The 15,756-nt window shown below is 43.7% G+C and overlaps 1 protein-coding gene across 1 annotated transcript in view; it reads right to left on the bottom strand.

Annotated features, from left to right (window-relative positions):
• Window positions 1–932: 932 nt before the first annotated feature.
• LOC124038225 (baculoviral IAP repeat-containing protein 6-like) overlaps window positions 933–15,756 on the bottom strand; it is a 135,782-nt gene continuing 120,958 nt past the window's right edge. The window contains 4 exon segments of the mRNA XM_046353819.1: window positions 933–1,839; window positions 3,031–3,165; window positions 12,420–12,608; window positions 15,163–15,240. Of these exon segments, the coding sequence (XP_046209775.1) occupies window positions 1,666–1,839; window positions 3,031–3,165; window positions 12,420–12,608; window positions 15,163–15,240 (576 nt within the window). The 3' untranslated portion in view covers window positions 933–1,665.

The raw sequence follows: 15,756 nt of genomic DNA, 5'->3' as shown, positions 1-15,756 counted from the left end.
TTCTTTTGTAAATTATGTGTTGGAGTGTGCCGCTGCCTATCCGTAAATAAAAAAAAAAAAAAAAAATCATGCCATCTGGTTAAGGAATTTGAAATGATTTATACTTTTAATTTTGGTACTGTAGCAAATTTAAAACCAAATACTTTTAGACTTTTACGCAAGTAGTATTTTACTTGATTTTCACTTACTTGAGTCATTTTTTATATGAAGCTTTACTTTTACTCAAGTATGACAACTGGGTACTTTCTCCACCACTGAATATGAGCTCATCTATCTTATGGTAAAGAGGTTAGGAAGGCTCTACCCTCAGAGGACGGACAGTTGTGGAAGGCCAAACTAGCAATGGAAACAATCGGCAACCCAAAAACTGTACCAGCAAAGACAAAAGCATATCTAAACATGTTACTCGTATACAGTAGATGGCCTGTTTCCCTACACTGGGCCTCACCTGACTGTACAGTAGCAGCTCATGCGCCTATGTGGACTGGCACCATGTTTTCCTTTATATATAGTTTTAGATCAGAGATTCAAAGTGTTGTTCAAAAATGCAGAAAGAACTATTCGCACAATCAATAAACATTTTCAAGCTCCATTTAATGTCCTACCAAAAGGAGTATGTGACTGAACCAGGATTGAGTAAAGTAGAAAGTGCTTCTTCTTTTACTGGAATCAACATAAAATAGATGAAGGGATTTTAGCCAAACAGTGGAATGATGCGTGTAGAAATGTCAAATAATCAGTGAATAAACTCTTTCAAAGTATCTGGTGGAATTGATGTCAATGTAGATAAAAAGGCACATGACAGCTTGGTATCTTATGAGGATTGTTGAACACACACAATCGCATACACATGCAGAAGCATTCGCATACATATCCCAAGCACATCTTACATACACTCATCTACACAATCAGATCAGTGTATATATACGGGCAAAGTAAAACAGGTTGCATTTATTAAACTTGCATTGAATTAGTGAGGGGCAAAAAAAAAAGTGTGCATTTTTTTCAACAGCCTGTAAAAAAAAGGTAAGTAATCATAGCAATTAAGAACGTCCATTTCAGCCTTTATTGAAGTTTACAGGATCCTGTAGAAATCAATGGGCAACCAGAAGATTTCTCAAATTCAGGAAAGTGTATGTGTTCTTTTCTTTTAAATAGTATCCTTAAAGAATGACCAATACATTCTTGGTTACAACTGTTCTTGCACTAACAGTCCATTTTTTGTTGTTGAAATTAACATTCATTAAACATTCTCTAAAGGTATGCTAGTTCCCTTATATATTCTGTGATTCCCTCTGTCATTATGTATACATAAACAAGTTTAATAACATACCAATCAGTGGTTAATTCACAATTGAAAAAAAAAGCACAAAAAGTTTACACTTTTACAGGTAAATAAAAGAATTTGTTTGTCAACTGTTTCCTTAAGGGCATAGCATAGTTCGGCGTTTTGTCTTATTTTTGTTGGTTTGTATGCAGTTTCATTCTCATCTTGTTTTTTGTCCTATTTTTTCAGCTATTACATAATTAGATTCTTACATACAAATATTGACAAAATGGTGGCTTGTGCTTCGAAGCCTTCAAAGTCTATTTAATAACAATAGTAATAGTCGTGAGGAGGAGTAGCCGCGGCTAAGGGTGGAGGGGTGCAGGGAAGGGCAGGACTCATAGCAGGCCCTCACTGCAGTCTTGGCTGCCGCTTGGCTTCTCCACATCCTGATTGGGCAGCTCTTTGACCATGAGGGCGGCACTCTTCTCTGAGAACTCCTCCCCGTCAGGCTCCAGGCCCTCGGGGCAGGGCAGCTTCAGCAGTTCCTCTCGTAGCTGGGCTGTGTGCCTCTGAATGGGGGAGAGGGACAGAGGACACAGGGTTACCACCACAGGGCTCAGTTCAGAGCTACTATTGGGGGCAAGTACAAACAGGGCTCTTACAAGGAAACTGATTTATACTCTACCCCACAGTTATGACAAGGCCTGTGAACTCTAAATACTCTTCCAAACCAAAAGATGCACAATGCAGAAATCACTTCGCCATTTCCTGGTTGCTAAAATGTTCGCCTAATTTCAGTTTGTGACAAAACAAGCAAGTGTAGTATAGAGAGTCATTGTATAATCTAAATCATAGAAAAATATATTTTCTATAAACAAAATATAGTTTTTTCAGCTGTTGTACAAAGCCTAAAGTAAAAGACACAAAAACAAAACATTAAAAAGGAAGCGTAGAAGTAGTGCCCTTAGAACAGATCTACCGCTTCTTACACTTTCTTTCAATGAGAATGACAGATCAAGAACTCACATTTCTGTGTGAATTTTGTCAGGTCGCCCAAAAAGTTACATATTGTAGCTTGAAGTTTGTCCAAAATACTCTTGAGCTCACATGAATCCATTCCAGTTGCCTTCTCAGCGCCAAATCAGAGTATCTCTGTGATGAGAGCATACAGTAAACCAATGAAAAATTACCACATCCAGCATGACCACTTACCTTAAATGTTTTACAAAAAAAAAAAAAAAATGTGCACCAAAACAAACCCATCGTTTCAGAACCTGAACCTGTTTTCTGGAGCAAGAGGAAAAACCATGAAGGTAATGGGACTACAGACCTCTGTAGCCCTGCTTTAAAAACAGCACCGAGTGCTTCCACAGCACTGTGCTGCGGCCCCTCTGTCTTTTATCAGTGTGTCGGCGAGATTATTTACACTGGGTATTAATTGTGGCTATTAAAAGCCAGAGGAATAGAGTCTGGCTGCCAGTGAGCTTAGGGAAGTAGGATGCAGGTCCCTGATCTGTTCCTCCATGGCTGCCTCGAAACTGTCAAGAGGGGGAATCCGGCTAATGCATGAATCAAGCCTGTCCACCATGCATAAAACACCAGGGATGTCACTCTCCTCCTGAGCAACCAATTCAGACTTCCTTAACCAGGACTGCGTGTATACATATAAGTGAAAGGGGGATGGGGTATTCACTTCTGTGGAGAAGGACAAAATTCTGATACAATGAGAGGTCTCCTGTAGATGAATAGTGTTTGTTTACCTTCAACGCAGCAGCGTGATGGGACATGGTGCGGCCCACTCTCTTGTCACTGCTGTACTGCTGGATGTCTGCGATCCACTCCTCACACTGCGCCATGACTTCCACCCGCTTCAGGTAGAAGTGCTTGTGGATCACCTGGGGATTACAACACAGCCATGAGACTCAGAAACAACATGCAACACATACACCCGCAGGTCCTCATTATTGAAACGCATCTCCAGTTTATAGCCATTTAGTTTTTCTGAGTTTTTCCTGTCTGTTTGACCTGACCAGGAAAATCTCTGGGCCCTAGTTAGAATGCTTGAAATATGCTGAGAAATGTCAATGTTGCATCCATGACACACTGGATAATGAAAATGACCATCATGAGAATATAATTCAAATTTTCCATTTGTTCTTCCTTCAATTGATCCTAATATAATATTACTGAACTGCTGTCCTATGGCCCAGATGATGGAATAGTGAAATGACAGCCAGCAAGTTTTGGATAAAAATTTGCCATGGTTCATACTGTAAAGGACAAATGGTGAGTGCAGTGAAAATATTTATTTTTTTGCGCAAAATTCTGATCAGGCCCCTCCAGGTGCCGTAACGGTCAGTGCTATCCGGGATCCCTACACTACAACACTAACCCCTACCTTAACCCTTACCATTTTAAAATGACCATTTCAATGGGGTAGTTATGTCCCAAGGATCCCGGATAGTACGGACCTTGCCCCAACTTCTCCCTACCCAATTGGTAAGTTTATGAAGCTGAAAAAGCAGGACGTTGTGAAGAAAAGCATAACCTCTGAAAGTTCTCCTCTGCAGCAGGAAGCAGCAAGAGGACTGCTTGTTTCACTGACTGGGAAGGGAGTTGGATATCTGCAGTCAGGCTGCTTTGAAGTGGAGCGTTAAACAGAAGCACCATCTCTCCACTGAAAATGTTTTAGAGGAGAAGTGCTATGATGTCTCCCTTGACTGAGTTCTCTAGGTCTGCACAGATCCTGAGATGCTGCGTATGTATACAAATTTTACGCCAAATGAACTGATAAGCAGAGTGATTTCTGCCATTTTTTTTTATTTTTTTAAAATTCGGCTCACCAATAGCTGTTGAAGAACCAGCAGCTATTCTTCCTGGGATCTACACAAAACTTAGTGTTCTGTATTTTGTCATGTTCTAATGGACAACAACAGCAACACAGATTTGAACGAAGAACACTACATAAGACATTTTATTTTACATAATAAAAATGAAAAAAAGAAAGCTTCTCCCAGCCACTGTTCTGGAATTGGGGACTGTGAAGAGACCCCTGATTGCGTGTATTGTAGGGTACGCATACATGTTTGAGATATGTTTTGCCCAGACAATTGGCTACTTTCAGCATGTCAATACTTCTTAGAAAAACCAGCAGTGATGCAGTAATTGTCTCCTCTACTCTGAACCAGGAGACTGACATGCATGTTATTGACATACGGCCCTCTGTGTACATTTGAGGGCCAGACGTGCTGCTCTGTTCTGGGCCAGCTGCAGCATTTCTAGGTTCTTTTTTCCACACCTGATCATACAACTGGGCAATAGCCAAGATGCGACAAAACCAGAGCTTGCAGAACTTGTTTGGTTGCATGTGATGTTAAAAAAGCAGATTATCTCTATTACAGACAGACCTCTCCCCATCTTTACAATGGAATCAATATTCTTTGACCATGTAAGTCTACAATCTAATAGTGCTGAGCGATTAACCGCAATGTCGGTTATTTTTCAGTTTTTAAAACAACTAATTGACATTGGTTCAATTATTTTAATTCCATGATTTTTTTCCTTCTCTATAGACAAATCCAATCAAGCCCCAACTATGCGATGTAGTAGGGAGTTGTAGTTTCCAACAGGTCAATATTCTACATAGTTAATTACCAAGTTTTCTGCCCTAAACTACAATGACCATAATACATTGGGTGCCTACTAGTCTGGTCTGTGGTTCTTTTACGCATAATATGTCAGGTTATTTGTGCAGTGTGAGAGAAGAATGGCATCAAGAGGGATAAGAGCAGTTGCTTTGCAACTGGTCTACCTGAAAGTACATGATCTTAGTGATTGATAGTTGGTATTTAGCAGTCAAACATATGCCTTATTTACTTTGAAGAATGACTAAAATGGTGATTTTGTCAGACAGCATAAGCAGCAGATCTCTAGAGATGACTTGGAGTGAAATAATAAACTTGTTCTAATCTAATGTACACAACTGAAATAAAGTTGTGTGAATAAATGGTAAATAAGTGATGAGCAGTAAAGGACCAGTCACTACCATCAAGGGAACTTTATTAATTGTGCCACTCCCTGTCCTCCCGCAGGTTAGATTCATGTCATATTGTAGGCTTCCCTTCTCGTAGGCCTATTAATGTACATGGATCAGACGTCATGTTTATTGCTCTGTCAGTGTCAGCAGAGGAGGCTACCCTGTCATTTGTGTTGTATTAAAAAGATTAGTCTGATGTCTCCAGTCATATAAAGTGTAACAGAATTGCATGAAATGTGTCCATAACAAGGCCAAGAAGAGCATGTGATATACTGTTGCCTATAGCCCTGGTCTACTCTCCTCCACTACCCGCTCAGCCATGCATTGAACGGTCTTTTTTATTTTTTACAAACAGTGATTGAGTTATATTATTAGCCTAAATTATGACCATCCAATCTACACACAAGTCGGCAAATGCGATGATGCATGGAACGCTTTATTATAAAAGGTGCTTTTTTAAAAAAATTGTGAAAATTAGCTCCGCCAAACTTGAAACTCACATGCCGCTTACGGCTAAAGAAACACAGCCAAACAGTCTGGCTGGTGAACACCTGAATTAAACGGTAACTGCAGAAAAGAAATATTACATCTCAGATTATGAGGCCGGCTCTGTATGGGACACAGGCCAGGTCATTATACATTTATTTATTTTTATAATAAGACAATCGGTGCAACCAAATCATGTTCTGGTGTCACCAGTGGACAAAGTAGAACACTGAGGATTAAAATCCAATATAATCTAATATATTATATTGAAAGGCAGATCGAGGCCTGACGTTATGTGGGAGACCTCCATTTAACATAGTCGTTTTGAATTGGTGAGCGTTTTTCTAAAAGCCTAAGTACCCAGGGGCGTTTCGTGTTGGAAGGGCAGTGCACACGTGACTTCGGTACACGCGTCGATCACGGTGTGGACGAAAAGCCTTGTGTACATATCCAAGAGTCACTGAACATGGATCACGTGGACCCATCAGAATAGGGCGTCTTGACAAATGACCAATCCATGTGAGAGACACTCAAATACAACCAGACAAATGCCCATACGTACACACTGGCACGGTCTGTTGAGATTGTGTGCTCCATTTCCCGATAAATTAAGTGACCTTTTAGGTGAGCTGCTGTCCACTCATTATTCCAGAGGGCAGACGTGTGCATGTTTCCATGTGCTCCACACACACACAGCGGTCAAGGGTGAGTATGAATCATGCTGTGGCCATTCAAATGGATTTTTTCATCCCGTCTGCTGTATGCTCACTCAGCCCCAGGTCTGCTCCCCTGCGAGCTCAGGTCTGCTACACTGACTACAGCATCGTAAATACTCCCACTCCACTCACGTCTAGCCTCAACTTTAGCCTCCCCTCTCAGTGTTCATACCGAGTAGAGAACAGGAACCTCTGGAGGGGTGAAAATCACTACTTCAAGCAGAAGATTATGGGGTAAGTCATTAGTTGGGCTTCATTCAAGTAACGTTACCTTAAAAATGCATCCTCACTTCATTTCTTACTTGCCATTGATCACTGATCTTATGTGGCTGGATTGGTGAACACTATGCATGTATTGTATTGCTTTCACCTTTCCAATCAATGAAATCTTACCAAATTAGGAGTGCATATATGATAAGGTAATTGCTCATTTGCTGCTAATACGCACCTATCCACAATGACTTCCTGGCTAATTAGCTATATTATATGCAATGTCATTTAAAGTACCAAAGAAGGTATGGGTAAGAAAATCTATACTGAACAAAAATAAAACGCAACATGTAGGCACCATATTTCATGAGCTGAAAAAACAATCCCAGAAACATTCCATACGCACAAAAAGCTTATTTCGCTAAAATGTCGAGCACAAATTTGTTTACATCCCGGTTAGTGAGCATTTCACCTTTGCCAAGATAACCCATCTACCTGTCAGGTGCGGTATATCAAGACGCTGATTAAACAGGATGATTTACACAGATGCACCTTGTGCTGTGGACAATAAAAGGCCACTTTAAAATATAAAGTTTTGTAATACAACACAATGCCACAGATGTCAGAAGTTTTGTGGGAGCGTGCAATTGGCATGCTGACCACAACAATGTCCACCAGAGCGGTTGCCAGATAATTGAATGTTCATTTCTCTACCACAAGCCTCCTCCAACGTCATTTTAGAGAATTTGGCAGTACGTCCAGCTGGCCTCAACTGCAGACAACGTATATATTTTTGTTCAGTATATAAGCATTAGAAGAACTCAAATCTGCTCCATAGTCAACTGCTAGGGAGGTGGTCTCAAGCCTAGTCTCGAACCCCCCTCCCCATTCTTTCTAGGTGAGCATATACCAGCAGTAATTCATGCACCGGTAAGGGGGCGGGGGAGGGCACAGCAGAGGGGAACAATGGCCTCCTTTCCAAATGGGCAAAGGCGGCACGGCAGATGGCATGGCTTGGCCTCTGGATGGAAAGACAGCTCAGGTTTATTTACGCTGACATAGACACAACGAGTCCAGCGATGTGTTTGTGTTCATGTCAGCATTGTCAATCATCGCCCCGGACACCCCCTCATCCTGACAGAGACGAGGAGACGCTCAGTGGCACGCTTGTGGAATCTCTCCCTGTTGCCAAAGACATGGTCCTACTCAGTCACACAGATCCTGGTGACTAAACAGTGACATTTTAAAAGCCCCCATTCGTCACTTTTGACTGACACGCTTCCCATCTGCAGAGGCAAGCAGTCGCTGCCACAGAATTGGGCCATGGGAGGGAGATTAGGGCAATGATCAATTTCCTTCCCAGCGTAGCCATGGAAACCCCGGTGGCTGTGGCACATCGCTCCTCCACTCTTGGCATTCCCTGCTCCGTGTGTGTCCAAAACCGGGCAAGCTTCCTCTCCCCATCTCTCAGTCACGAAACCCAACACAGGAGCCTTATCTCTCCTCCAGCTAGACTACAAAGCAGTATTCTCAACCAGGCTGTGCTGGGTTAGCAAGTTACACAGAGAGAGGAGAGGAGTCAAGGCCCCCAGCCTCGATAGGTCCCACTGGGCAGAGGTGTCTTGTTAAAACCCATCAATAATGCACCGTAATGGAGTGTGCTCAACACAATGACTAATTTCCTTGACAGGGTGTGCGAGCTGCTCTCTCTCAGTGTGCGTGTGCGCGGTCCCGCCACTGATGCATCCTCCTCTTGTTTACATGAAAAATGAACACGCAAGGAAGCTAGCTCCATCTGCTCTGGAAGGTCCATGAACCGTGAATCAATCACACTGTATAATACACCTGGTCAGGGCTGGTAGAGGTCAGGACAAGAACACGCTCCTCTCTTAATGGTTTCCATAACTTACCCCTTTTCATGACCATACAGCCCCACAGTGGAAGTGTCGTAATAGCCATGAAATCAGGCGGTCAAACAGGGAAATGGTTCCAATCGTTTTTCATCTTTCCCATAGGGGATTTTAGAAAAACGTAAAATATGGGCTGTGTTTTATGTGTGCTTACCCTGGCGGTTTTTCATGGTGTTTTGATAACCATGTAAATCTCTCTCGGACAAGATTAATTTAATCAATATATATTCAGTTTCGAAAATGATAATTAGCATCATTCAAAGTAGACATCATGCAAGACTACAAATCCCTGCAAGCTCCTGCACATCTCTAGCTGACACCTTTGTTATTTTAATTTTACTAGGCAAGTCAGTTAAGAACAAATTCTTATTTTCAATGACGGCCTAGTGGGTTAACTGCCTGTTCAGGGGCAGAACGACAGATTTGTACTTTGTCAGCTCGGGGATTTGAACTTCCTTTGAACTTGAACAACCTTCCGGTTACTAGTCCAACACTCTAACCATTAGGCTACCCTGCCGCCCCAGGTAGTGTGTCAATTCAAACAAACTTTCAGGAGACAGTTCACAGAATTGTCAATTTAATGAAATTTGGCCAATTTATTAATTACTAAATGTAATGAATAAATTACTAAATGTAGCTAACATTATATAGTTAATCCAGAGGTTCTTACCATTGCCTCTATTCAGCAGTCTCGTCCAGATCATGGCATTTGTAGTTCTTCATGATAGCCACATTAGCATTTTATTTAAATCCAGCCGAATATATTGGTAAGTCACCTTGTCCAAGAGAGATTTACAGGGTTATGAAAACGTCATGCCAGGGTAAGCCGAAACACAGCCCTTATTTTAAGTGTTTCTAAAATCACCTATGGGGAAAAAAAGAATGGTGGAAATGATTGGAAACCTTTGTTTGACCACTAGGTTTCATGGGTATTATGACTCATACTGTGGTACTCTTGCCACACAACAGTGGATAGCCCTGTGGTAATGAGCTCCATCCCTGTGTGGCCTGACAGGGGTGTCGGTCTCGCTAAGCTCCTGAGGAGAGAAAACACTCGTTTCCTGAGATTTGGAGGGGTGGGTTTTGGATGTCACCCGCAGCACCGCCTCCCCTAATAACCTACTCACCCCTCGGCTCTCACACACACTGGGAACTATATTTCAGCGGCCGACCTGTTGTTCCTAATACCACCTGACAATCTCCTGCTGCATTATTCAAGTTTGCTTTTTATTCTCCATCTCAGACTATAAATAGGGCATAAAAAACTTTGGAAATCTCACACATAATCCCCCGGCCACAAAAATAAAGGTCTATGGAGTCACCGCTTTCACGGTTCACCTGAGATCGGAAAGAGACCAGGCTGAGCTCGGGGCACCATCAAAACAGAGACGATAGTACTGTATGCGTGTGCCACGGCTATACTTCCTACAAAGGCAAAGTAAGTCAAAAATGTAACTGCAGAATCTGACAGAAAGCTATTTCTGGTACTTCATGATGTTTTCTGATCGACTGGCTTCTTTTTGTGTCAAGAAACATTAAAATCAGACAATATACCTGGCCATCACAACAGATCAAAAGATTTGTGACCAAATTCGTCGTTTCCACATTTCGCCTTTGTAGGGCAGTAGAGCTCGCCAATGTTTGCGGACAGTATTTCCGTCTGTCTCCGCCATGGGCTTAGATGAGAAAAGGGCAACTCAGGAGTGCCACATGAGCCTAATTGAATTTCAGGAGGGCACTCGGGCAGTATTGTAGAGGCATGCTGGTTTTCCCAGCTCCCATGGTCCATTTCATATTGAGCCACTGATGTCAGAACCCTGTTTTATTACAACAGCTGCTATACCATGCTACAGCTGACCATTTTGTCCCTGGGACCCGAAAAAGAAACCGCCACTCTTCTACACAGAGCATGGGATAATACTGGGAGCTGGTGACACGGTTTTGGCTGTGTGTCTGGAACACACACACACACACACACACACACACACACACACACACACACACACACACACACACACACACACACACACACACACACACACACACACACACACACACACACACACACACACACACACACTGTACTTCAACGGTACCTCTACCTCAATAGATCAACTTAAACATGGAGACCAATTGTCTTGAACTATTCCCCAAACTATACATCTGATTCTTCTCTGTCAATGTGTTCTCCTGGTTTGATGCATTTCTCTAGGTAATTCCGTAAATCTTTTTTTCGGGGGAGACGGGTATGGTTCTAGATCTATAAAATGGAGTAACACGGAGCCAATAGATTCTGCACTAGCCTCCATAATATTTCAGTCTGGCTTCCCTCCCGGTCTCTCTATACAAATGACAGAAAGGACATGGCAGTGCTTTCCAAAATTCCACATCCCCACTCTTGTCTCCCCAGCCTAGCCAGCTAACAGGGCTAATCACCAGCGTCTGACGGCCTGCTAAATAATGTCTAGTTGAAGGAAAACATTGGTCCGGAGGCTCAGGTTGAGACCCACAGACAGACGTCCTCTCTTTTCTGATTGCAGGTAGAGAGAGACCGGAAAATACATTACTGTTTGGCAAAGCGGAGGTTGCTTGGCAGAGCAGCAAGCATCTAGGATCTTAATTTAATTCCGTGTTTTCATCCAGGACTACATTACCAGAATCCAATATTTTAATCGATGTTGGCTGTGTGCGCGCGTGCATACACACACACACACAGGTGAACAACGAAGCCAATGCCAATGGCATTATGAATAAGTTATTAGTTGCCGTGTCATGAAGCTCCCATGAACTGTGACAGAGGAGATAGAAGCAACAGAGTGTGTGGAATATCGGAGGCTGACTTCTATCTGTTCGCAGTGATATAGTAGATATAGCACGTTAGGAGCCAAACTGGAGCGGTGTCGATCTGTCTGTGGTCCCTTGGTTCCCGCCATCAGACAGCAGCACCCACACAGGGGCGTATGAGATGCTGACACCTGCCTCCCCAGCAAGGAGGAATTCATTAGAAACACCTCTTTCCTCTCTTTTACTACTGCTCTCTACCTCCAAACCTCCCTCTGTTTCACTCTTTCCTGCCGCCCCCCCCCCCGCCCCCCGCATTCCTCTCTACCTCCCTCTGCTTCACTCTGTCCCTCCATCTTCCCATTCCTCTCTACCTCCCTCTGTTTCACTCTTTCCTGCCGCCCCCCGCACCATCTTCCCATTCCTCTCTACCTCCCTCTGCTTCACTCTGTCCCTCCATCTTCCCATTCCTCTCTACGTCCCTCTGCTTCACTCTGTCCCTCCATCTTCCCATTCCTCTTTCTACTTTCTCCCTCCCAAACTCCCTCTGCTTCACTCTTTCCCTAGACCCCCGCCCTCTTCCCCTCCCAACGCTTCTCACTACCCCCCCCGCCCTCTTTCTACGCACCATCTTCCCCTCCCTCCCCCTTCCCTCTAGGCAGAGTTGGTGACTGATCGCTATCTGCCACGCTATCAGCCTGCACGGCCCGTGTCAAGGACAGGAGGAAAGTAAAAAACGAGCGATATGATCTACCTGGGAAATAGTAAACAGTGAATTTATTATCTGCCACGGTCCTAATATCGTCCCAAAGGAGACAATTTATTGTGCTTTATCTGCCGTTTTTTTGTGTGTGCAGAGGCTGGTTGCTACTGTAACATGGGAGCATGGTGAGCGTAATGCTTTGTCATTACAAAGAACGATACTACAGTAGAATTGAGGGCCATTAAACACTGGCGTGGGCCAGTGGGGGGGGGGGGGGGTTAGGGACAAAAGAGATTTAACAGCTCACCTCTTTGAAGCAAGGCGAGGGATTGCGTAACTGTTCCAGCATGGCCCACTTGACGGAGGCCTGACGGATGTTCCCGTCGTACTCGCGGGAGCTCTGCGTGCCGCTGGGGGTTCCACGTGAGCGCTCATAGCCCGGCTCGTTGAAGTAGGGCTCCGACACCAGGATCAGAGACTGCACCGATACCAGCACCTGAAGAGAGAGGGGGGGTTAATGGAATATTTTTGATCATTGCAAAATACACATACAGCCACTTGTAGGAATGTTACCGAAGGGGGTGTGTGGGGAAAGAGAGAGGAGGCGGAGCAAGTGCGGTAAGAGAGCAAGAAAAGTTGGAGACAAAAGCAGGAGGATAGGTGAGAACATTGCAGAGACCACAATGAGCAACGCAGCAGAGGGACACTAAGGGAGCGTCAGACAAAAGCATGATTTTTCACCCTCCTTCAATATATCTTTATTAACAATTCAATTAATACCCCGGGCTGTCTCAAGGAGACTGGGTACACGGCTCGCTCCATCACACCGCCCAGCATATATTATCCACAGAGCCAGACACTAGCTGGACGGCTGCCTGCCCGTCTGCCAGGCCAAGCTGGACAACACTCAGCATGTATCCCGACGGTCAAGTAGCTGTCCGCCTAACAATAGATCTAGATTACCCCAATCCTTTCCTCAACCATCAGTGGAGATGAAGAAATTGATACTGTGTGACTGCCAAGGGACCCTGTCTACTAACTCAGACCCTGGTGACCTTTCTACCCTCTCCTAGCCCCCACCCTTCCCCAACCTGCTCACCGCAACTAGATATCAGGACCAATATCAGGGCCGGCTGATTTTGACTTCATTCCACCATGTCGCCATTCAGCCTGCTATTTCCATTATTGATCTGGCAGACACCAACTAGAATGATAATCAATGGAGACATCTCTATGAACTCTCCAACCCTGAAAATGAGGGAATTAGAAAAGGGAACCATTTCTAAAGGACTCTAGCTAGGCTTGTTGCCAGATCAATATCCACAGAAACAGACTCTTTCCCTCCCACATTCAGAAGACAAATATCTTTATTTTTTATTTATTTTTTACAGCTTTTCTGCTCCATATACACTATCGTTCAAAAGTTTGGGGTCACTTAAAAATGTCCTTGTTTTTGAGAGAAAAGCACATTTTTTGTCCATTAAATTAACATCAAATTGGATCAGAAATACAGTGTAGACATTGTTTATGTTGCAAATGACTATTGTAGCTGGAAACGGCTGATTTTTTAAATGGAATATCTACATAGGCATACAGAGGCTCATTATCAGCAACCATCACACCTGTGTTCCAATGGCACGTTGTGTTAGCTAATCCAAGTTTATAATTTTAAAAGGCTAATTGATCATTAGAAAACCCTTTTGTAATTATATTAGCACAGATGAAAACTGTTATTCTGATTAAAGAAGCAATAAAACTGGCCTTCTTTAGACTAGTTGTGTATCTGGAGGATCAGCATTTGTGGGTTTGATTACAGGCTCAAAATGGACAGAAACAAATAACTTTCTTCTGAAACTCAGTCTATTCTAGTTCTGAGAAATTATGGTTGTTCCATGCGAGAAATTGCCAAGAAACTGAATATCTCGCACAACGCTGCGTATTTCTCCCTTCACAGAACAGTGCAAACCGGCCTTAACCAGAATAGTTCAAATAGAATAGAATAAGTGGGAGACCCCTGTGCACAACTGAGCAAGAGGACAAGTACATTAGTGTCTAGTTTGAGAAACAGACACCTCACAAGTCCTCCACTGGCAGCTTCATTAAATAGTACCCGCAAAACACCAGTCTCAACGTCAACAGTGACGAAGCTACTCCGGGATGCTGGCCTTCTAGGCAGGGTTCCTCTGTCCAGTGTCTGTGTTCTTTTGCTTATCTTTAATCTTTTCTTTTTATTGGCCAGTCTGAGAAATGGCTTTTTCGTGGGCAATTCTACCTAGAAGGCCAGCATCCCGGAGTCACCTCTTCACTGTTGACATTGAGACTGGTGTTTTGTGGGTACTTTCGTCTATTCCGACCCAAGGGCTGTTGCTCTAATGACACCATATACCATATACAGTGTACTACTTCAGACAATCATGTCACCCCATTTCGCATATAGTGCAAGTGCACTACTCAAAAGTAGTGAACTATATAGGGAATAGGGTGTTATTTGAGATTTGCCCCGAGGTCTCTACCAGTGTGACACAGACTACAGACTGACAGTCAACGATAAAGCTGGTGATAAAACCCCTTAGCAGCCCAACCTTAGCAGCCCAGCTCAGAGTGATAGGTGTCGAGATGGAATTGCCTTGCGCTCCCAAGTGGCACAGCGGTCTAAGGCACTGCATTTCAGTGCTAGAGGCGTCACTACAGACCCTGGTTCAATTCCAGGATGTAACGACCGTGATTTGTAGTCCCATAAGGCGGCGCACAATTGGCCCAGCGTCGTCCGAGGTAGGCCATCATTGTAAATAAGAATTTTACTTGCCTAGTTAAATAATGGTTAAATAAATTAAAAACAACACACACGCCAACATAAACTCTATGAATGGCTTTACAATATGGAGGATCTTTCATGGCATCTGTCAAAACAGCCACCTTTTAATACACACCCTGTGGTCACAGACACAGGCCGGTGATCAAACATCACCAACGACTGATGGAGCAGAAACAACCAAACACAGACCCAAGAAAGGGTGGTGGAGGTATAGTGCAGTGGATTTCTGTCTCACCTGTAAAAAGCTAGAGGTCTGAGGGTTCCACTTCTCCTCTGGTCTCCCGTGCCAGGTGTTGAGGATACTTAAACACACCTGGAGAAGACAGAAACAGATCAAGGGTTGAAGACGAGAGAATGACTGTCAGGTAAACATCCACAGGCCCTGCCTCCTACCCATCCACCCCTCAATCAGAGGGAAAGCTGAGAAGCAGTTTGCCCTGGCCCCCTCACCAGAGTGCTACCTCTGCTGTAGAAAGCCCACAGTAATTCTTAGAGCAGCTGTCTCCTTCCATTATGAAAATAGATGTTCCTTGTCAGAGTCTTCCTAATGAGGAAGAACAGATGAGGCAGGCTCCAGCACCTTCACAGCTTTTCACCAGGGGAGAGGGGGGGAAATAGTGTGCTTCTTTTTCATTTTGGCAACACACCAAAAATAAACTAGTGTGAAGGGAAGGCTACTCAAATCAAGCTCTCGCTCTGTCCACTCCAAGCTGTGAGGTTAACAGGTTGATGGTGCCACAGAGGGATCACTCTGGACAGACTGGTGCTGAATATACACTCAAATTTGACATCTTTTCGTGGAAAGCCAAAAGTTGAAGGGACGGTAAAC

Source organism: Oncorhynchus gorbuscha, linkage group LG06 (assembly GCF_021184085.1).
Source record: "Oncorhynchus gorbuscha isolate QuinsamMale2020 ecotype Even-year linkage group LG06, OgorEven_v1.0, whole genome shotgun sequence".
In the NCBI taxonomy this organism is placed as follows: domain Eukaryota; kingdom Metazoa; phylum Chordata; class Actinopteri; order Salmoniformes; family Salmonidae; genus Oncorhynchus; species Oncorhynchus gorbuscha.
The sequence above is the reverse complement of the archived record's forward strand: the minus strand, read 5'-3'. Positions and strand labels throughout refer to the sequence as shown.